Source organism: Physeter macrocephalus, chromosome 10, assembly GCF_002837175.3.
Source record: "Physeter macrocephalus isolate SW-GA chromosome 10, ASM283717v5, whole genome shotgun sequence".
Classification (NCBI taxonomy): Eukaryota; Metazoa; Chordata; class Mammalia; order Artiodactyla; family Physeteridae; genus Physeter; species Physeter macrocephalus.
In genome coordinates, this window is record NC_041223.1 from 70,032,584 (window position 1) to 70,055,704 (window position 23,121).

The following is a 23,121-nucleotide window of genomic DNA, read 5'->3' on the forward strand; positions in this document are numbered from 1 at the left end:
GACGCGCAGGCCCACCGGCCATGGCGCACGGGCCCAGCCGCTCCGCGGCATGTGGGATCCTCCCGGACCGGGGCACAAACCCGTGTCCCCTGCATCGGCAGGCAGACTCTCAACCACTGCGCCACCAGGGAAGCCCCCCACACTTGGTTTTTAAGAATTGATCAAACTTTCAGTTTTTCTTTGTACCCACTTTTGTGGCTGCCATTTTTTCCTCTTATGCTCTTCCAAAGGTGAATGGGTTCATGTGTCTCATCTTTCTTTGGAGGGCCTGGGATTCAGTTTACCTGATTTTGTGGAGACTTCAACCCTCTAAACCTTAACAAAAGCTATAATTTTATAGATTGTCTGCTTTTTAAAAATTTATTGTCAGGTTAGGCATGTTTTACACTGTAAGTAAAAGTGGAACTTTCCCATAAAAAGCTTTTAAAAGATAACCTTAGGGACTTCCCTGGTGGCGCAGTGGTTAAGAATCTGTCTGCCAGTGCAGGGTACATGGGTTCAATCCCTGGTCCGGGAAGATCCCACATGCCACGGAGCAACTAAGCCCGTGCGCCACTAGCCCGTGAGCCACAACTACTGAGTCCATGTGACTAGAGCCCGTGCTCCACACCAAGAGAAGCCACCACAATGAGAAACCCACGCACCACAATGAGAAACCTGTGCACCGCAATGAAGAGTGGCCCCTGGTGGCCGCAACTAGAGAAAGCCTGTGCACAGTAACGAAGACCCAACACAGCCATAAAGAAAGAAAGGAAGGAAGGCAGGAAGGAAGGAAAGAAAGAAAGAAAAAGAAAAAAAAAGGATAACCTTAAAGGTGGTGAACACTTTCAAGATTATGAATACAGGCCTAAGGAATGGATGAGGGGGGAAAAAACTTTGCTAATGTTATTCAAACGGTACTTGTAGCTTAAGATAACATCTGTAGTGACGGTCTCATGTATAATTTGAAGTATGCTATAACTCAGAGACAGCAGTGAAAATAATGGAAATGTGTTAAGTGACTTTAAGTCTCTAATGATAAAGACACGGATATACAGAAGATGCTCATAACAAGTTTGGATAAATTTTCTTTCAGGAATTATGATTGGAAAAAAGCAATATTTTAAATTTAACATATTTTATATATGTGATTTCTAATATGAATAAATGAATTATATATATTTGTTATATAAATTAAGAAAATTTTTAGATTTTATCGCTGAAAATAAACTTCTCTCCGCCCCAAGAATTTTACCTCCCTTTGTATTATCTAACTCATATAGTACATGCTACAATACATTTAAAGTCTATATTTTTTATTTTTTCAGTTTGCCCCATGGTTTGTTTGGCAAAATTACTCCTTCAGAAATTTTGTAGGCTTCTAATATATTTAATTTCAGTTATATATGTTAATAATCATATTTAAATTGTTACACATAGTCTCAAATGTACTTTATTTCTTTGTTTCCTCACCTCTATGCCCTAACTTTTTTTTTTTTAACATCTTTATTGGAGTATAATTGCTTGGTAGTGTATATATGTCCATGCCACTCTCTCCCTTCGTCACAGCTTACCCTTCCCCCTCCCCACATCCTCAAGTCCATGCTCTAGTAGGTCTGTGTTTTATTCCCGTCCTACCCCTTAAAGTCTGTACTTCTTAAATGATGATTGGAGGACCTATATACGTGGGAAGTTTCAGAAGTCTTTGGGGCATTTGTTTCAGAGAGTCAGAGACTTTCTCTGGTTATTTCCTTTTTTTTTTAAATAAATTTATTTATTTATTTTATTTATTTATTTTTGGCTGCGTTGGGTCTTCGTTGCTGCACGCGGGCTTTCTCTAGTTTTGGCGAGTGGGGGCCACTCTTCGTTGCGGTGCGCGGGCTTCTCATTGCCGTGGCTTCTCTTGTTACGGAGCACGGGCTCTAGGCGCATGAGCTTCAGTAATTGTGGCATGTGGGCTCAGTAGTTGTGGTGCACGGGCTTAGTTGCTCTGCAGCATGTGGGATCTTCCCAGACCAGGGATGGAACCCATGTCCCCTGCATTGGCAGGCAGATTCTTAACCACTGTGCCACCAGGGAAAGTCCCCTATTTCCTTATTTTTAATTAAAGTCTGATTGAAATCTGTTCTGAGTGATTTTACTTTTTTAGCTGTCTGACTTGAAGCTAGTCACTTAATTGCTTATGGTCTCAGTTTCCTTTTCCGGTGAAGTGAATAGTAATATAAAATTCAAAATTATACATCTCATGAGGAGTTGTGTGTTTTGAATGATGTACATATATTAAGAACCAAGCACAACAACACTTTATAGTAGGTCTTTAATGTATGCTAGGTAATACTGTAAATGTATTAAGTAAAGAAATAAATATTGTCTAGAGTAATCAATAAGCAGTAAAATGAGTGAAAACAAGCAGTATTTCTTCTTTTGACCTACGAAGTTTCATAGTCCCTTAAATTCTCTGATTCTTAAAAAGTTAGAGTAAAATAAAAAAGGAAGTTACTTTCATTTCTGCAGCAGGTAACACCATGTTATCTAGAGTCTTGCCAACACTATATGCTGTTAACTTTATATATACTTTATCTACAGGGATGGTCCAGTATATGAATGGGAGAAAGATGGTCTAAGAATGGAAAAGCTATGTTTACTTGCCGTAAATGATGTACCTACTGTAAAAGAACAAATTGTTTAACCTTTGAAAAGTGTTTTTTAAAAAGATAATTGTGGCATTTTCTTTTCATTGCTTCATTCCTCAGCAGGATTTTATGCTATGAATTTAGTAGGTTACCTTTTCTTACATGGTGAAGTACAAGAATTATAAATTTTATACATTTTTTTTCTTGTTTGACCCTTTACCCATCATTAGTTCATTATAAGAAATCAGTACTTTTAATCCATATTGAACTTTTACTTCAGTAATTTCCTCCTCATATGGGTAGGTCATTTAAACCTATGAATGAATTGGAGATCAATTTCAGATCTGGTCTGAAATTTTTACCTATTTGGCCAAACTCTGGTTAATATGGCTCTAAGAGTCCCAGTCTGCAAGCTCCCCACTTTCTTAGTGTCATGATAAGACAAAAGAACAAAACACAACAAAAAAGAAAATATCAAGAGCATTACAGTTGAAAAAAAATTGTGGTAAAATATGCATAGCATAAAATTGATCATTTAATCATTTTTAAGCATACATTTCAGTGGCTTTAAGTACATTCACATTGTTGTGTAACCATTGCCATCATTTATTTCCAGATCTTTTTCATCTTTCCAAACTGAGACTCTGTCCCATCAAACGCTAACACCTCGTTCTCTCCTCCCCAAGACTCTGTAATTTCTGTCCCCATGAATTTGACTAAGGAGCATTACAGCTTTATAGAAGTGTAGATTATTCAAACTCAAATTAGTCTTAAAGCAGTTAGAAACTAGGATTGCTCTTACTTTTCTTTGCTGAACTGCCCCCAGTTTAGAGAAATACAGATTTCGAGGAATGAAATGGCAGAGAAGATGAAGTCACAGTTTGGGAGGAGAATCACAGATCTTGTGGCATGTGCAATATACTGGAAGTTTTGGTTGTTGTTTTTGGAATGCAAATCTGCCTTTAAGTGTAGTGGTTTTTTTGTTTGTTTTGTTTTTTGTTTTTTTTTTGTGGTACGCGGGCCTCTCACTGTTGTGGCCTCTCCTTTGCGGAGCACAGGCTCCGGACGCACAGGCTCAGCGGCCATGGCTCACGGGCCCAGCCGCTCCGCGGCATGTGGGATCTTCCTGGACCGGGGCATGAACCCGTGTCCGCTGCATTGGCAGGCGGATTCTCAACCACTGCGCCACCAGGGAAGCCCAGTGTAGTGTTTTTTTAGAGGATGTGATTGTGATGAAAGATTGTGATTGAATAACACACAGCATATCCAAAATTTTGGTGGAACATATTTGAATCCCAGAACTATCCTAAATGTTTTCTTGGCAGTTGGCCAGACTCTGGGTAACATGACATTATTACCTGGCTCTGTGAAAGTATCTTCTGCTCTCTTCCCTGAGATGCAGAAAATCAGTGTGTAGGTCCTCACTCAGTGATGCATATGTTCAGTTCTTCAGAATAATATAAACATCCATGGAAGAGAAGCATTTAAAACTACTTGTTCAGAACTAATTAGAGAGCGTTGGGCCTATAACTCTGCTTTTCAGTAGATACGGCATTGAAAAAACTTTTTATTTGTATTTCATGCTGTGTATTCCTTGCAATGCAATTTTTTTGCTTGAAAAAAATGTAATAAAGACAAAAAATGAGGCAAAAAGTAGGACAAAAAGAAAGGTTAAATTTTTCTGCTTGGAGGTTTGGGGAAAACTCAGATAATGCATTTTGGGGCTGCGATCCCCATGTTTGGGCTAGCTTCTTTTTACAGATTCTCAGAGAATCTTATTCCGGCTCCATCTATCCCCAAGCAGGATTCTCTGCTCTCTCCTTTTTTGTGTATGTTTCTTTTTATTCCCTTTATTTATTACTTCCCAGAGTTTCTACTTTTGTTTTGGTTTTGGCCTATGCCTTCCTTCCTTTTATGCTGGCTCAGCATAGTGCATTTAAAAATATGTTTTATAACTGGAAGTTTGTACCTTTTGACCACCGTCGTGAGATAAATAAGTACTAGGGATGTAATATACAACATGACTAATATATTTAACACTGCTGTATGTTATATATGAAAGTTGTTAAGAGCGTAAATCCTGAGTTCTCATCACAAGGAAAAAAATATTTATTTTTATTTTGTATCTGTATGAGATGATGGATATTCACTAAGCTTATATCATCACTAAGCTTACATCATCACTTCATGATGTATGTAAGTCACATCATTATGCTGTATATCTTAAACTTATACAATGCTGTATGTCAATTATATCTTAAAAAAACTGGAAGAAGAAAAAATTTTTTTTCATATTTTATCCATCATTTTGGTTATTGTAGTTAGAACTGTTGTTCGAGATATCTAGCCTGCCATGGAATGGAAACCTTCATATATTAAAAAATAATCTTACAGTATATTAACCTAGATCCCTCTGGTTCACCCCCTCTCCCATTTTGTATTTCCATTTTTAAAGCTTATGTATTAAGTTCTTATAAAGCTTACAAAAAATTAAAAAACTTTTAAAGTGATTATTTTGTTTCTAAAAATATGTGTGTTTATTTTATAGCTACTTGAAGGAAATTTTGCCAAAGAAGTCAGCCATGAAATGGATGGTCTCATTTTCCAGCCCACTGGAGTAAGTACAGTTGTCTCTGTGTGCATGTGTGTGTGAAGTGTGTATGCATATCCGTGTACGCCCATGCATGTATATATAAAGTACATTTTCCTTAGATATATTTACTTAGGATTGATTACTGCTATAATCACTGCTTTTCCTTAAAACAAATTTTCATTATAAAATAAAATATTTCGTTTATACTAAATACATATAATAGTACAAGGAACAGTTTTTTGCTTTTCACTTAGCTTAGGAAATAAATATGGCTGATCGTTATTTTTCAAGGAAATTATTAGTCTTTTATATAATTAGTTTTCTTACTACTCTTGCACAATGAATGTTATGTTTCTTTACTAGAAATCTACCAATAACCTTATATAAATAAATGCTTATTTCTTTCTGTAGCCCAGTATGTCTTTAAGTATTAATATTTTTAAAACTTCATTTTGCCGTGAATGAGTAAAATTCAGAGTTATCAATATTTGAAGAAAAACACAATTCTTTGCATATTTATTCCATGTCAGATTTCTGAAACTCACTGAAGAACTTTTCACCAACTTACTGGTCAGATCATATATTTGAAGTAATTATGTTTTACTGATGGTAAGGTTTCTCTCCCTCCACATCATTGACGTTTTTGGCCACATAATCCTTTGCTGCGTGGAGCTGTCCTGTGTGTGGTAGGATGTTTTGCAGCATCTTTGGTCTGTACTTACCAGGTGCCAGTATTACTTCTCCCTCCCACCCCTCCAGCTTGTGACCACCAAAAATATACACATTCACTGCCTCATTTCCCCTGAAGGGCAAATTTGCCTTCACTTGAGAACCTGTGCTCTGTGGGGCAGTGCTTTTCAAAAATGTGGCCTGTGGACAAGGTAGCATTAGCACCACCCGGAAAGTTGTTATAAATGTCACTCACCACAGACCTACGGATGAGAAACTGCTGGTAATGGAGTCCAGCAATTTGTGCTTTCACAGGCTTTCCCAGTGACTGATGCATTTTCAAATAGGAGAACTACTGCTCTTATAGGAAAGAGTTGTATTTCATGTGCCACACCTTGTCATAAGCTTCATTTTGCCTTCACTAACTCTATCCTTAGAAATTAGGGTGCAAGCTAGTTGTGGAGTTATGTAGAGACACGTCAAACTGGGTACCTGGAGAAAAGGGAAGGAGGCTGTAATATTTTTGAACATTATGTATTAAACGCTATATTATATATGCTTTACGTATATAGTAAAACTCTGCTATTATGCAAATTTAGGTATAACGTGGTATGTGATTGGCTTCTGTCTTCCTCCCAGCCCCCCTTGCCAAACAGATGGAGGGAAAAATCTTTTGTGGTCGAAGAAGGAGGAGATGGAGGAGAATTAGAGGCTGGGGACAGAAACAGTAGAAAATACTATTTTAGGAAGATAGACATTAGATCTTTGAGTTCCAGTATTTTCTAAGCCTAATCTCCCTGGATTGAAAGAAATAAAATCTAACTATAACAGGAATTACAGTGTTTCATTCTGTTAAACTCATGGTGGTTCAGACCCATGCATGTATGAGATTTTGGTACATGTAAGAGAAATGGCCTGACAGGTGAGTCTTGTGATGTCTAGTGTAGTAAGTTGGTTTATCAGTCTGTCCCTCTTCTGGTAACAACCACTTGTTATTACGATGACTTCATAATTGATTTTATTAAGTATTTGTGGACATTTATTTGGTTTAACATAAAAGTTTCAGTCAGTTTTTCAGGTTACCCAAAAATTCTTGTTGGGAGTTTAATTGGAAACGCTTTGAAGTTAGATTAATTTGGAAAAAATCAGTGTTTTTACACTGTTAAATTGCCTTCTCAATGAATAAGGTAGAGCTCTTTTCAAGTCTTACTGTTTTCCAATCCAGTTTAAGTTTTTAATTGTTGTTGTTAGTCTAATTTTAGATATATTATTTTCTATTTTTATAGTAAATGCTATCTTTGAAAATTTGGTACTTCTAGTGTATTGTCACATTATTGACTGACTTATTTTGTTGGTTCAACAATCTTGCTGAACACTCTTAGTTCTAACAGTTGTCTAATTTTATATATTGGCCAGGACCTCAAGTACTGGCTTAGGTATTACTCTCATTGGATGGAGGAGAGGGAGACATTTATACCTTATCCTCAACCTCAAAGGCAATGTGGCTAAATTTTCTCTATTAAGTATGTTTTTGTAGATTTCTTTTAGTTACCTTTTATCATGTTAAGAAATTTTTTTTTTTACAGAGGTTTTACAAGGTTTTTTTTTTTTTTTTTTTTTTTTTTTCGATCAGAAATACCAGGTTTTGGGAGTTAACAAATCCCTTTTCTGTATCCATTGAAGTTATCATGTCATTTTCCTTTTAATGACTTTCATGTAGTAAGTGACAGTGACTTTCTCATGTTGACCCATCCTTACATTCTGGGATATGCTACTCGATCATGATATATATATAATTTTTAATATGCCTTTGGATCTGGGTATACTAGTTTCGTGAGGATTTCTGCCACCTTATTTCTTACAGTTGTTTTCTCTTTTTTTGTGTATTCAAAATACAGAAGGTAATACTATTATGGACAAATTATCTAAGTTCCAAGTAATATGTAATAATACACACCCATGATTTTAAAAGTCAATTAAAATATCATGGTTTACCTTGAAAAGTAGAGCAGTCCGCTCCTACCCTTCCCTACACCCAGAGAGCCTCGTAGGAGGCGGTCATTTTCTGCTTTAGGCCGGCCCCCGCCCCCATTTCTACAAAATATATTATGTTGCTCACTCTTAGTCTTCTGTTTCTTGGTGATCTGCTTACTTTCTGTTCTTGAAGAACAGGATTGTGCTCTCTAACCCCACCAGCACTCCCTCACCCTCCTCCTCTGTCATCCCCTTTTAATTATATCACATACCTGGTCAAATGAATGTTCAGTATTTGTATTTCTGTGGTGACATAAATATTGTTCACATCTGAGTCATGAAGTAGTATAGTATATTTTCTTTCTTAGAAGACTTTTTTCACCTAGAGTTAGGAATTGCCTTATATTTTCAATTGTTATGATTATCATTACTTCTTTCCTTAAACTCACTAAAAGAACTGTTAATTTTTTTTTCTAATACAGTCAAATTTATCAAGTAATATCTAGTCCAGTATTTACATGAAGGCAATCCTTCTGAAGCCCTCCATTCTGTAGTCTGGCTGCATAGCTTTTTCTCTGTCTTATCTTGGGACTTCCCACCTTGCAGAAGAAAAGAAGTTACATTTCTTTATTATTAAAATGAAATCTCTCTGCCCCTTCTTTCCTCCCCCTTCTGAATCACAGTGCATTGCAAAATTGCAAAGATCCCTTTTTACTTCCTAGATTCTTCCCTTTTATAATTGTGCCCTGAGATTTTAAACTTAATCTATTCAAGGCATCCTGATTCTAATCACCAGATTCTAGAAAGGTGAAATTCTGCTGAATTCATAGATTGACCCTATGTTTTGTGAATTTGCTGCTTTCGTGACTACATGTTGATGTTGGTGAAGATAAGTATTGCTCAGTCAGTTACCCCTGTTAGTCTGATGGTGGTATTTTAGGGAAAAGTAGTTGCTAGGTTTCTTCCATGTCATCTTAGACATGAACACTTAATCTTATAGCTCTTGAGGCAATACCCACACATAACATACACATCACAGAGCCACTCTTCTATCATTACTTTTAGACTGGCTTGGTCAGAGTGATTTCTAGCACCATACACACCTTTGTCTAGGATGAAATCTTTCCCGCAGCAGTCTAGGTCCTGGTCACCAACGCATACCTTCCCCTTCCCTGATATGGGGTTTCTCAGGTTCTGAGATGCCAGCTGATCTCATTCTGAGGCCACCTACCCAAGAGAGATGTAGTATTGTGACTGAAAAGAGAAGCTTTGGGGCCTTAATGAGATCTTGAATTCCTGTGCATACTCAAGTCTCTCCCTACTCTCCATTCCATAGAACCTAGAGGGGAGGGGTTTGCTTTTGTGTAGCCAAAAGTAATGCTCTTTTCTCTCTTTCCTCTGGAACACTTGCTACTTAATTGCCAAATACCTTTAGAACTAACAGGATCACTTAAATGATTATTCTCAAAGCAGAAAAGATCTCCTTCAAGATGCCTTGCTGTTTCTTACCCTAGGTAGAGAAGTAACTACCACCTTATAAGGGACCTGTTAGTGATGTTTTCATCTCACAAAAACTCTGGGCTTCTCTAAGGTGATTAATCCTTTCCTTTCTTATTTATCTGTAAATGGCCAGTGTCTAGGAGTGCTTGGCACAATAGGTCTTAGAAAATGTTTGTTAAAGAAATGAATGCATTCTCATGTTTTTCCTTAGCCTTTCAGATTTGAGTGGTTCTATATTTTACTAAGGAAGGCAACATCTTTTACATTGATAGCTATTTTATCTTCCTTTTTGCATATATATATATATATATATATATATATATATATATGTATATAAAATCTAATTTATGCTGTATCTCTTTTTCATTTAAGAAACTTTTCATTGACCTTGTTTAAATTCCCACTGTTTTCTTACAAAGAGTCCAGAATGCAAACATCCATTCTTCATGGAACAATAACATGAGCTTTGATACTTTCATATTCTCCTCGGAGACTTTCCAGTGGGTTAGAGTGGTCTCTGGGTAAGATAGGCCACCGAATTTCACATTAGTTCTTCGTCTGTAAAATGTACAGGCCAAAACATTCTAGCTCTGAATTCTGTGATGATCATGTGTTGATCAATGTATGTGAATATAAAGTATACTTAAGAATTCCTTCTTCCTTCCAGTGTCTATGAAAATATATTAGGTAAAGAATTTTTAATAAGAGAGAGAATAAACTCTTATTCTTATTTTACTTTCCTAAAGCCAGTATATCTCTTAAATGGCAATTTAGACAGTTGCAATAGTTTAAATAGACTTATAAAGTTTATTACTATCACTATTACATGGCTGTATTCCTTTTTTATCTCCTGCCATCATTTCAATAGAATTTTCACTTCTACACTCTTTACCTCCTAGATTATTAAGATTATACAGTATGTGGAATGGCTCTGAAAGGGTCACATTTTGTTCATCAGGGGACATTGTCAGTTTCTTTTTAATTTAACATAGCAGGTACTTAGATTAGTGTATAACTACCAAGGACTCACTTCATTAGAAAAAAAAGTTTCACACCTGCACATTTTGGTAAAAGTTTAATTGATGGTATAGCACTATACTTTACTAGTTATTAGTGTTTGGTTAATCCTTTTCATTTTCCATGAGGTTTTAATGATTTCAGTCTTTATTTCTTGATATGTTTCATTTGTAATTGTAATTTCTCATGATCATATTCTGTCTAGTTTCTTATTTCTTAAAAGTACATTTTACCCACTATAACTCTCTTAGTTTTTATCACTAATATTATACCTTTCATAGTGTTTGCAGTGTGCCCTTTGGTGGAAGGGACTTCACTGTTACTGGGTAGAATGGCATCTGTCTGTAAGAAGGATGTGGAACTTAGTCACGTGTCTTTCCATTCTATTTAATTCAGTGGTTCTTTTGCATTCCTACTGTATTTGTGTTAAATCTTCTAAAGGGTATTCTTTTTTTTTTTTAATGAAAGCTTATTTATTTATTTATTTATGGCTGTGTTGGGTCTTCGTTTCTGTGCGAGGGCTTTTTCTAGTTGCGGCAAGCAGGGGCCACTCTTCATCGCGTTGTGTGGGCCTCTCACTGTCGCGGCCTCTCTTGTTGTGGAGCACAAGCTCCAGACGCGCAGGCTCAGTAGTTGTGGCTCACGGGCCTAGTTGCTCTGCGGCATGTGGGATCCTCCCAGACCAGGGCTCGAACCCGTGTTCCCTGCATTAGCAGGTAGACTCTCAACCACTGCGCCACCGGGGAAGCCCTTCTAAAGGGTATTCTGAGTATAAAATATATTAATGCTGCCATCCAGAATAGGCTCCAATTTAGCATGAATTTATTCAGGGTAAGCAGGAGGCAATTTTCTCACTCATATGCAAAGTTTCATTATATTTAAGTTTGTAGCCTTTGTTATTTTTTCATTATTTCGCCTTTGTAATTTCAATCTCATTTTTCTATTCTTACTTAATTACTGCGTCCTCAGTTTAGACCACCATCACAGGAGTGGTCCCGTGTACTCCATTTTCTTTTCTTTTCTTTTCTTTTTAACATCTTTATTGGAGTATAATTGCTTTACAATGGTATGTTAGTTTTTGCTGTATAACAAAGTGACTCAGCCATACATATACATATATCCCCATATCTCCTTCCTCCTGCGTCTTCCTCCCACCCTTCCTATCCCACCCCTCTAGGTGGTCACAAAGCACCGAGCTGATCTCCCTGTGCTATGCGGCTGCTTCCCACTAGCTATCTGTTTTACATTTGGTAGTATATATAAGTCCATGCCACTTTCTCACTTTGTCCCAGCTTACCCTACCCACACCCCGTGTCCTCAAGTCCATTCTCTACGTCTGTGTCTTTATTCTTGTCCTTGTACTCCATTTTCAAACTTTTTTTTTTTTTTTCGTGGTACCCGGGCCTCTCCCTGCTGTGGCTTCTCCCGTTGCGGAGCACAGGCTCCAGATGCACAGGCCCAGCGGCCACGGCCCACGGGCCCAGCCGCTCCGCGGCATGTGGGATCCTCCCGGACCGGGGCACGAACCTTTGTCCCCTGCATTGGCAGGCGGACTCTTAACCACTGCGACACCAGGGAAGCCCAGTAGGTAAACTTTTCACATCACTCTCCAAGGTTCATTTTTCCTCTTCTGTGGTTCTTGAATCTTCTGGACTGGAGCTTCTGTCCTTCAGTTTTTCCACAGAATAAACATCTCCTGCCTCTTGCCAGGGTGGAGGAGGGAAGCTGGAGGTGTAAATGCTCCCTGTGAAGAGTTTTACCCAGTCTGTTTCCAGTACCAGGTCTCCCTTTCACCCCCTCACAACCTTCCCAGTATCTATTTTCATATGTTACGTAGCCTGTTCTGGGGAACTCAGCAGGAATTCCTCTGCCTTCGTATAGGTTGCTGCAAGCACTTAGTATTCAGTGTTCTTTGCTCTCTGCTCTGTTAACTTCTCCATCTACTTTCTGTCTTTCCAGAATTCGATGCGTTGTTTTCTGCTGTTGTCTTCTCTCCTGTTTTTCCTTTTCTATTGATATCTCTTTTCTGTAACTCCCATTTTAGTGAGGTTTCAAATCAAAGTGGATATAAATGCACATGTTTAGTCGACAACATTTATCAGAAAATCCCCCAAACTTCTCACAATGTGGTTTTGCATCTGTTGGCTTCCTTGACCCCACAGTTCAAATAAATGAAGAAAGGGGCTATTTTGAGTGACCAACTTAGTGATCTGAGTGAGGCTGCTTATATAAAGTGGAGAGAAGATCCTGGTCAGGGGTGGGCAAAGCTTGACTTTTAATCTGCAGCCCACTCTCTAATACCACAGAAATATTCCAAAGGCAAATGAAGGACGAAAAACGAAGAGGATTCTTGGTGCATCTACTTTTGTAAAAACTTCTGGGCCTACGTTTGTTTGGTGCTAGTTACTTAAAACTTAGCAAGAAGTTAATTCTGCTGCACTATAGTAATTATAGTGAGGGAACTGAAGTTGAATAGAAGGTAGAAGATATTACTACTGCTAAAAAAAAAAAAAAAAAAGAAGAAAGTATTTTGAATCCTGGCAAAATATTGAAAAACAGTGATAAAGATACTGTATTAAAGTGATGATTCTATTGAGGGCAAAACCCCAAACACCAACTTAGAAGAAAGTTCATTTACCTTTTGATTTAATGTTCTATTTTTCAGAGACATAACCTTGTAACACATCCAGAATTGCATTTAGTTTATTACTTTTATAAGAAAAAAGACAAGTAAAGCTAATGGATGGTATATTCAGGAAAATAAAGCTTAAGATATTTCTTTGTGTTTATAAAGAAATGTACTAGTATCTGATACTTACTAAAACACAGCAGTCATTAATTACCATGAAAGCCTCAATTTTAAAAAAAAGTAGATTAAATTGCATTTATAGCATTATAGTAAATCGAAGCAGAAAAGATACTTCTAAGATTATTTAGCCCAGTGGTTTCAAAACATGAATTTCCAAAGTTCTGGGTTTCTGTGAACTGCCTCAGGGGACCATGTGCAGGAATAGGTTACTAGGTAAGCATTCTGTTTATCTCACAGCAGCCCTGATTTATTTCTTTTATATATTGTACTTCTAGATAAGATTGTGTTTTAAAAAGGGCTTCATCTAAGTAAATACCATTTGTATCAACTGCTTTTTTGAAGGTTACCAGTGATCTTTTTCCTTGCAAAATCAAGTTCATTTTTCAGCCCTTTTCTTACTGGATTATCTAGTGGTAGTCTATACCGCTGTCCACACTTCCTTAAAAATACTCTCTAACGTGGCTTCATGCCATTTCTTCTCCATCTCACTCAAGCTTTTCGTCTTCTACTAGCCATTGAAGTTCAGAGTTTCTAAAGGCTCAGTATGCTGGACTTTCATTTTTTACCATGCTCTGCTCTCTCCCTTGAAATCTCTTCCACACTTGACTCCCATAAGCCTGACTCAGACTTTCGATTTCTGTTTAAGCTCCAGATTTGTTGATCTAATTACCTACTGTGATATCACCTTTTAAATTTCTCAGAAACACCAGAAACTCAGTGTACTTTGAGGCTGAACTCCATCCCTATTCCCCAAACAAACAAGCCAACATACAAACTGTACAAAATGATCCTTTCCCAATATTTCATCCCTCAGTTGCTTATATGCAGTTACTTGAGTGAGAAATCTAGATGTCATCTTTGACGCCTTTCCTTCTTTTATCCCTCTAATCCATCTCCAAGTCTTGCTTTATCTCCTAAATCTCTCTTAAATTATTCCCTTTTCTCTCCATTACCACTGCCACACTCCAGTGTGACTTGTCATTCACTGCCTCTTGCCTGGACCACTGCAGCAGTGTCCTAACTGGTCCTGCAGCCTCCACTTATCCCCCTCCAGTCTTTTCTTCATACCATATCCAGAGTGGTCTTCCTCTTTAATCTCTAGTGATTTTCCCTTGTTTTCAGGTTAAAGACCAAACCTAGATTTGAAGCCAGCTTACTCTCTTCTTTATTCCATGCTGCCTTTTTGTTTCCCCTTGTGTTTTGCTGTTGATGTGAAAGTAACTGATATTAGTATTTAAAGGTGACTTAATTATATTACTTTATTCATAAACAGTGTTTTAAAAAAATTGAAGTATAAGTTATACGTGCCAAAACATTTAAATATTTTGAGAAAAATGGGTATTTTCTTTGAAGAAGAAATTGGCTGTTTTCTTTGAAGAAGAAATTGGCTGTTTATTTTAATATGAACCTCTAGTCTTTCTAAGGCTTAAAGCTCAAACTTTGAACAAACTGAGGTGATCATTTTTAAAAAGAAGTATCTTCAGATTGAATTTTCCATCTGGTTATTAGTCTATACCATAAACCAGATAGGTTTTATTAGACTCTTATATATAAGGTTTTCAGTCTTACGATTTCATTGACATTTTGAGTTACTAATCTTTTGTGGTTTGTTACCTAAAAATGAATATTTTAAGTTGGCCGTTTGACATTTTAATATGCTATAGGTAGTAGATCTTTTACTTGACAGCTATTAGATCTTTCAGTTTAATTTATAAAGTTGATCATCCTTGTTTGTTTACTAGCTTTTGCAAGCAGTTTTAATGATTTATGTAGCATAGTAAATTTTTATTTGTAGTAATAACTGATTGATTTCTAACCTTTTAAAAATCATATTTGATTTTACTTTTGTCATCTGGAGACACGTTTTTAGATAAGAATTTTTGTGCCATTAATAATCCCTCACTATGAAATAAAAACAGAATTATATGTAATGAATTGGAAAATAGAGGTGGTAATATAAACTTGAAATATTTTCTTTGTTTTGTTAAAGTAAGACTTTTTCTTGTTTTATCTGCCAGCTATATTGTGATTAGTAAAACAGAGTTGTTTGTATTGAGTTTAGAGTATTTACTCTCAAGCAATAGTGATATAATTGTTTTTTTATGTTTTCATCACTATCTTGATTTTCTGTAAGGTGGGTCAGCTTGGTTTTATGTCTCACCCATTAATCAATTTGCATGTAAATTGAGTCAGCTTTGATTTTAATATTGCTTTCTTGTAAAATATTAATGTTTTTATTAAGTCTTTACTACTGCCAGGTATATTGAATGTTATGGATAGATTGTAAAATGAAAATTGGAATTAGTCTAATGTCTTGTCTTGAAGTACATGACAAATTAGAGTGGTTTTCCTCTGTAGCAGAGATGATGTTACCATGGTGAGAGCTTCTGTTGCCATGACATTTGCTTGCATATTTTGATAGGTCTTCAGTTGAAGAAGGGCTCTGTTTCCTGGCAGACTGGAAAAGTGTCATTCTATCTTTCCCCCAAATATGTTATTTTTTATTGAAAAATATGTAATAATTTCCAAAGAATTGTAATAGTGAACAGCCAAGGAAGAAAATACATCTTGTTTATTTTTAATTTTTTTTCCTTAATCAACTTTTTGGAACATAGCAAAATATTCTTAGCTTGCTTTTGTGTAAGGAAGAAGAAAAGAGAAGAATATTATTGTTCTGGCTTTCTTAATAAATAAAACATTTGCTTTTCCATTGAATTTTGTTTGACAAAGTAAACAGCTGAAGAGGAATAATTTGTAATCAGCCTCAGCTAGATATAGATATATACTGTTACTGTACAACAAAAAGACACTGCTAATGATGATATATTGGTAGCAGAGAAAAGGAGAAATAAATGTTAATAGGACTTCACAAAATGCAGGAATCAGTGAATTCCAAGAAGGTAAATATATAAAGTGCAAAATCAGTTTTCATATAAATGATACATGTTAAACAGTGAATTAGGGATAGTTCTTTTTTATTGATAACATTTAATATTGAAAAATTAATGGTAGATTTTTTTAAAATTGTGTTTTACAGTGGTATATTTTTTATTTGAATTTTAACTAGATAATACAGACATTTAACATGTAGTAAGAAAACTACAGAGAAGAAAGTCTCCCTCTCCTTCGTCTCGCCTCCCTCAATTATCTACTGTCGTTTGTTTTTAACTTATCTTCTCATAGTTTCTTTATGCATTTATAAGTAAATACAAATTTGTTAATACATTTTTATTCCCACTCCACTTTTCAAGGAAGGTAGCACATTATTTGCACTTTGCTTTTCAGGATTTGTCTGGCCATATATTTTAATGTATATTTTGTTAGTGCTCTCATTTGAGCATCTCTGGGCATATTGGAATCAGCAGAAGGATAGGGCGTATTATTGCTAGCTCCCATCCCTTATGCTTATGGGAGTTCAGACTTCTAGGAGGAAATATTTAAAATATACATTTTGTCAATTTAGAATATATTTTCCTTTTGTTGTCAAAGTTCATTGATAATTTCAGTGGGGCTTTTTACTGGTAGACCAATTCATTTTGTAAAAGCTGCAAATTGAAGTATTCTGTAATGAGTACATCTTTACACCAGCTGTTTCTTCTGCAACAAACTGTTTTCCTCCTTTCTGTATTGCTCCCATTCAGCCTTTGAATATCAAATTAGGTGTGGCTTCCTTGGGGAAGCCCGGGTGATTCGGTGAGTGTGACTCTCCCCTGTGTTCTTACAATGCTCTTCTTCTTCATACCAGTACTAGGAGCAGAGAAAATTATTTTAGTGATACTCTGCAGCACAAATTAGCAAAAAAGGTGGGTAATGTACTTGATGTATAAAGTAACTAGGCTGTAGATGTTACTTGTATCTAGAGTTTGATTCCCCTATCAGTAGACCACTTTTATTTAGACTTGTGTCCACCAGAGAAGAGGAGAAACTCTGTGAGAATCTGCTAGCTGTCAGAGTTAGTGGAATTTTATACCAGATGGCAGTAGTCTTGGATATTAAGGGAGAGTTAATCCTGAGCTTTGGAATATATTAGCTCATGCCTTCATCTAATAAATTGGGTGTCTACTGTATGTTATACACATTGCTGAGTAAGAAATAATAAAACTGGATAAAGGCAGCCTTTCTGCCCTCCAAGGGCTATGAAGAAACTCGACCCTGCAGCAGGGTGAGAAGAGTGCAGACGGACGGGGTGGCAGAGGCACCTCGGTGGGCCCAGGGAGCAGGGCCAGGACACCTTGGGAGATGGGGCCTGTGCCGGAGACGAAACCAGCCAGACGGTTCAGTGGGGCCTGAGTGGGGAAGAGGTTAGTGGTCCAGGTGCTGAGGTTTATTCGGTTACCTGAGCGCCCTCTTTCCACTAGACGCGGCATTGCCCGTTGCTTGTCCCTCCTACCCACCGCTCCACACAAAACTAGGCTAAAAGTAATTAGAAAACAACAGACTTAAAATTGGTTCCTTTTGGAGCAGTTTTATAATATGAGATCATCCAACCCAACCTTTCATCATTTGCTTTCGGACAAATGATATAAATATGTATTTTTTGTTAATAGTGGAAAGATTTCTGCATTACTGTGATTTGGGAATTTTGGGGACAAGTCTAACGATTTGGGTTCTCAGTTAATCTATAAAAAGAGGGAGTTTACTGCATGCTTTCAGTACCCCTCATTTTTCTAGTATTCTTACTCAGGTCTGTTAAACTGGTCTTGATACTAACTGGGTATTTTCATTTAACTTGTCTTTACCCCCATTTCCTTACTGGTTAAAATTTAATTTCATGTGTAGTTGTATGGAACTGCCCAGACATGGAAAGTAAAGCTGAAGTTGCAGAAGTCTTTGTGTAACTGTATTTTTTTCAGAAATTATTTCATTAGAAATGTAAGCTACAGGTTATTTTATATTAAAACAACAGCAAGAAGAAATTAGACTTGTGAATCAGATAATAGAAATAGTAATACGAATGCATTTTTGAGTAAGTTTTCCAACCTAAATAAGCCAAGAAATTGTATTAATTCTCTAATATTAAATTTTACTCTTAAATCACAACTTGACTTTCCATAAGTAGTAGTAAAACTTTCATAAGCAGATGAGAAATGTCAGCAAGCTTTTGAAAATGGAATTCTCCGTTTTCTTCCCCTGCTTCTTTCTATGATACCTCTCCCTACTATCTTTACCAAGTTTGTGACTTTTTAGGAATGAAATACCAAGGGGTTGCTTTGAGCTATTTTTAAAGGAGATCGACTCTTCACCTCCTCTACATCAACAAGAACAGCATAGAGCACTGGGCCAATTTAGTCTCAGAAAACTTGAGCAAACTTCCGCTCAACTCAGGTATATTTGTGTTCTCATTGCATAGAACTTTCTTGTAGCCTAATTATTCTTCAAAATTCAATTCATGCATTTTTCTTATTCAAGAAAACTTCCTTTACCCCTGCCCCCTGATTTTCATGTTTCTCTGTTGTTCTTCCTCAGCAACTTTGTTTGTGTTCATTTGAGTACTTCTCTAATCTCCCTTGGAGGTTATATTAAAAGCCTCACTGTGGCTGAGCCCACTGTCTTGGGAGAATTTTTGTCTTCCCCAACTAGTATGGTACTAGGCACATAGTAGGTAGTTAGTGTTGATTAGGGACTTTTCCTCCATACAGGATATTTATGTGTCTTATTTTGCAAAATAGGTGTTTGTTATTTGCTTCTCAGTGAAACATGGGCAAAAGGATATAATCAAGTCAATAAATGTAGAGTTGTTTTACTTTTCTGTCCAGTAGAATTGCCAAAGAGGATTTTTTCTGCTTTCTTTAAAACTAAACTCTAGAAAAACAACAAAAATAAAACTAATATATGGTAAGGCCAGAGATCTTTCCTAGCTTCAGGATGTGATCCTCTGAAGAGGACAGTATGTCTCAGGTTTCAGTGCAGGGCCTGGAATATATATTACGATAACATAACTGCTCACATTTTACTAGTGGAAATCATAGAGTAGCATGGGCTACAAAGCATTTTAGGTATCTCTGGTTTAGATATCCTGTTTTTAGGCGAGCAAAATGCTATTGTTGCATTTTTGCAAGTGAAATAGATGAAGCCCACACTTTGAATTTGCTTTGAATCATGAAGTTAGTAGTTAGTAGAGGCAAAGAAGAACCAGATATCTTGTCCTCTTTGTTGTTATTACTACTAGCTTCCTTTAGATCAGTTTCTCAACTTTGGTACCATTGACATTTTGGGTTGGATAATTCTTTGCTGTGTACAGCTGTCCTGTGTGTTGTAGGATGTTTGGAAACATCCCTGGCTTCTACCCACTAGATGGCAGTAGCTCACCCTTCCCTCCCCAGTGTGACAACCAAAAATGTAGGCATTGCCAAATATCCCCTGGGGGGTAAAATCTCTAATTGAGAACCACTGTTTTGTATAGCAGGTATATCACTTCTGCCTGTATTTCATTTTCTTTTAGTTTTAGAGGACTTCTTTGGCACATGGCCATCCTGTACCTCTAAGCCAAGTTCTGCTCTCATTTGGTAAACACTTTCTTAAGCATCTTACTTGGTTGCCTGACATCTGTATTCACTACATTTTTCTTTTTAAAGATAATAATGGACATCTCAGGTAATATTGGTAATTGCTTTCAGACATAATCTATCTCTAATTTTTTATTGGACAACTCACCTGGTAAAATTAGATTTGCTTCTATAGAACTAAGTATTATATGTATCAATTAAATATAGCTTTGATAATTATTTTACTCTAGATACGTGCTGGTGAATTTAATGAAATTAAAATGCGTTACTCCCTAATTATACATTGGAAAATGTAGCTTGAAAGGATGTTTTTGTACCCTTGTTTATATTCAGCAAGATTCTGTATTTCAAGTTTGAGGACTCACAAATATTTATATTTAAAACGCCTAATTCCCTGTATTATATAATATCTTTGACCTTATTATTTTGGGGAACTTGAAAAAAGGATTTTAAAATAGTTTTTGATATACATAGTCTTTTTTGAACAGTGCTAATTTAAGTCATTTCATAATCTAAAATATTCTATTTAAACATATAAATTTAAAAATACCTGAGACTAATATTTTATAAGTTTAAAAAATTTTCACTTTAAAAAACTCCGGACGCGCAGGCTCAGTAATTGTGGCTCACGGGCCCAGCCGCTCCGCAGCATGTGGGATCCTCCCGGACCGGGGCACGAACCCGCGTCCCCTGCATCGGCAGGCGGACTCTCAACCACTGCGCCACCAGGGAAGCCCTAAAAAAATTTTTTTATCAAGTATTTATTGAGTATTTTACTAACTGTTTTGTAGGCACATGATTAGACATGATTTCACTGAAGTAGAATTTACATTCGAACAGATATTTAAATACATTTTACTCATGGGATCTTTGTCGTTGCATTTATATTCGGTAATTCAGAACTACAGTATTTTTAAAATACAACTTCCTCAAAATTTTTGTCAGACATTTCATTGATTTTCATAAAGGTGCTTTGAAATTCTCAGTCATGTCAAGTCTAGGTTTTCAGATTAATATAAAAGGTTTGATGTACAGTCAGATGAGGAATGACTTATGTACTTGAACTATTGCCGTGTAAAAGCAGAAGTCAGTATATGCTATTCTCCATTAGATGATTTCCAGAGAGAAGAATGTGAAGGATAGTTAGTAGCTATTTTACAAATAATATTATATTAAAATTACGTTTAGAATTTGTTATTAGGTACCCATTATGAAATATTTTAAAGCTGTACAATCATTAACATTTCCTAGATTTAATAACTTAGATTGGTATTGGTTTTCTAAGTGGTCTCATACTCATAGTCATATAAATGAATAGGGAACAGAAGTAAATGATGGTTTGTTTGTACATGTGACATTCCCTTGGCAGCCGTTGTGAGTGGGGTTGGTGTGGGATGCTGACACTCCTTTCTCCCCTCACTCCTTTTTACCCTTCACTACCATAGGGAACCACTCTTACTAAAAGGTCTGTGATGTTTCTGTCAGATAGACTTTATTAGAAAAAAGACTAAATTTTATTATTATTTTTATTAATGGGGTCACGACTGGAAAATTTAGCAGTTTTAACATTCATAAAAACATTTATATTCAGTAAGTCTAAAGAGGTTTATTTGTGATCATCCTGAAGGACGTGTTATACCTAAATGAATCTCTCAGGGCAAATAAATGGACGAAAACTTCCACTGAAATATTATATATTTGATTTTTTATTCATTCATGTTTAAGCACAAGCCTTGGGGGAAAATAGTGTGCATTATGTTCTTAAATTTGCTACAGATAAAATGTCTTTCCTATCAACTTCAATGGTTTGTCTTTCTTAGCGAAACTTGTTATATTAAATTTGTCATTATATGGACTTCTGTTTGAAATAAGAGATCCGATGACTAGCGTTTTTGCATTTTTTCCTCAAATTTATAAAAATCTGTTAGAATGCAATTTGACTCGTATAGCTAAAAAATATTAGTAATGAGAACACTTAGCAGTTTTTCCTTCCTGAGTATCTTTCTCATAATATGGCCTTGTCTCCCATAATGCCCTCGCTGAATTGGCATACTTTCCTCTCCTTCAGGAGATTTCTATATTTTTCTACCCAAGTGTTTTGCTCATATTTATGTCATGCTGTAAGTCTGCATTCGTGAATATTACCCATTATTCAAAGCTTTCAATCTTCATTCCTCTATAATAAGTCCATAGCCACCAAAGTAAAAGATTTTCTCTTTTACTATGTTCTAGAATAATTTAAAACACTTTTTTCCTATGCTGTAGTCTCTTTGATTAGATGGACAATGTTGCACAACCATTTCCACAACTTTTACATCAGTGCAAAGAGAAGTTTTGTAACCATTAAGCAATAACGCTCCTTCCGCCCACCCCCCAATGCCCCCCGCCTCCACCCCCCCAATGCCCCGCGCCTCCACCCTCTGCCCTTGGTACCGCTAATCTACTTTCTGTCACTATGAATTTACCTATTGTGGATATTTCATACAGGTGGAATCATACCATTTTTGTCCTTTTGTGTCTGGCTTATTTCACTTAGCATAGTGTTTTTGAGGATCATTCATTTTGTAGCCTGTGTCAGATCTTCATTCTTTTTTGTGGCAGAATGATATTCCATTGGATGTATATACTACATTTTGTTTACCCATTTATATGGTGATGGAAACCCAGGTTGTAGACATGTCAGTATCTGGGTCCCTGTTTCCAATTTTTTTCGCTGTACCATGTGCAGAGTCATATGGTAATTCTGTGTTTCAAATTCAGTTTTTGAGGAACTGTCAAATTATTATCCATAGTGGCTGGATCATTTTATATTCCTTACAGCAACATACATGGTTACTAATTTCTTCACATCCTCTCCAACAATTGTTATTTTCCTCTAAAAAAAAAAACATTACAGCCACTCATATGAAGTAGTATCTCATTATGGTTTTGATTTACATTTCCCTCATGGCTAATGATGCTGAGCATCTTTTTATGTGCTTATTCACCATTTGTATCTCTTCTATGGAAGAAATGTGTCTTCAAGTTCTTTGACGATTTTAAAAATTGGGTTGTCTTTGTTGTTGAGTTGTAGGAGTTCTTTATGTATTTTGGATATTAAACCCTTATCAGGTATAGGATTTGCACATTTTTTTCCATTCTGTAGGTTATCTTTTCACTTTCTTGATATCTTGTGATGCACAAGTTTTTTAGTTTTGATAAAATCCAGTTTATCTATTTTTTTTTAGTTGCTTGTGCTTTCGATGTCATATCTAACAATTCACCACCAAATCCAAGATCATGAAAATTTACCCCTGTGTTTTCTTTTAAGAGTTTTATGGTTTTAGCTGTTATATTTAGGGCATTGGTCCATTTTTAGTTAGTGTTTGTATATGATGGGAGATAGGGTTCCAAACATCATTCTTTTACTTGTGGGAATCCAGCTGTTCCAGCATCGTTTGT

At 36.2% G+C, this 23,121-nt stretch overlaps 1 protein-coding gene across 4 annotated transcripts in view; it reads left to right on the forward strand.

The window, feature by feature from the left end:
• RNGTT (RNA guanylyltransferase and 5'-phosphatase) overlaps positions 1-23,121 on the forward strand; it is a 285,456-nt gene that overhangs the window by 127,824 nt on the left and 134,511 nt on the right. For all 4 annotated transcript variants that reach the window (XM_028494651.1, XM_028494653.2, XM_024116822.2 and 1 more), the window contains exon 12: positions 5,161-5,229. In XM_028494651.1, coding sequence (XP_028350452.1) covers positions 5,161-5,229 — 69 coding nt within the window. The remainder of the gene's footprint in view (positions 1-5,160; positions 5,230-23,121) is intronic.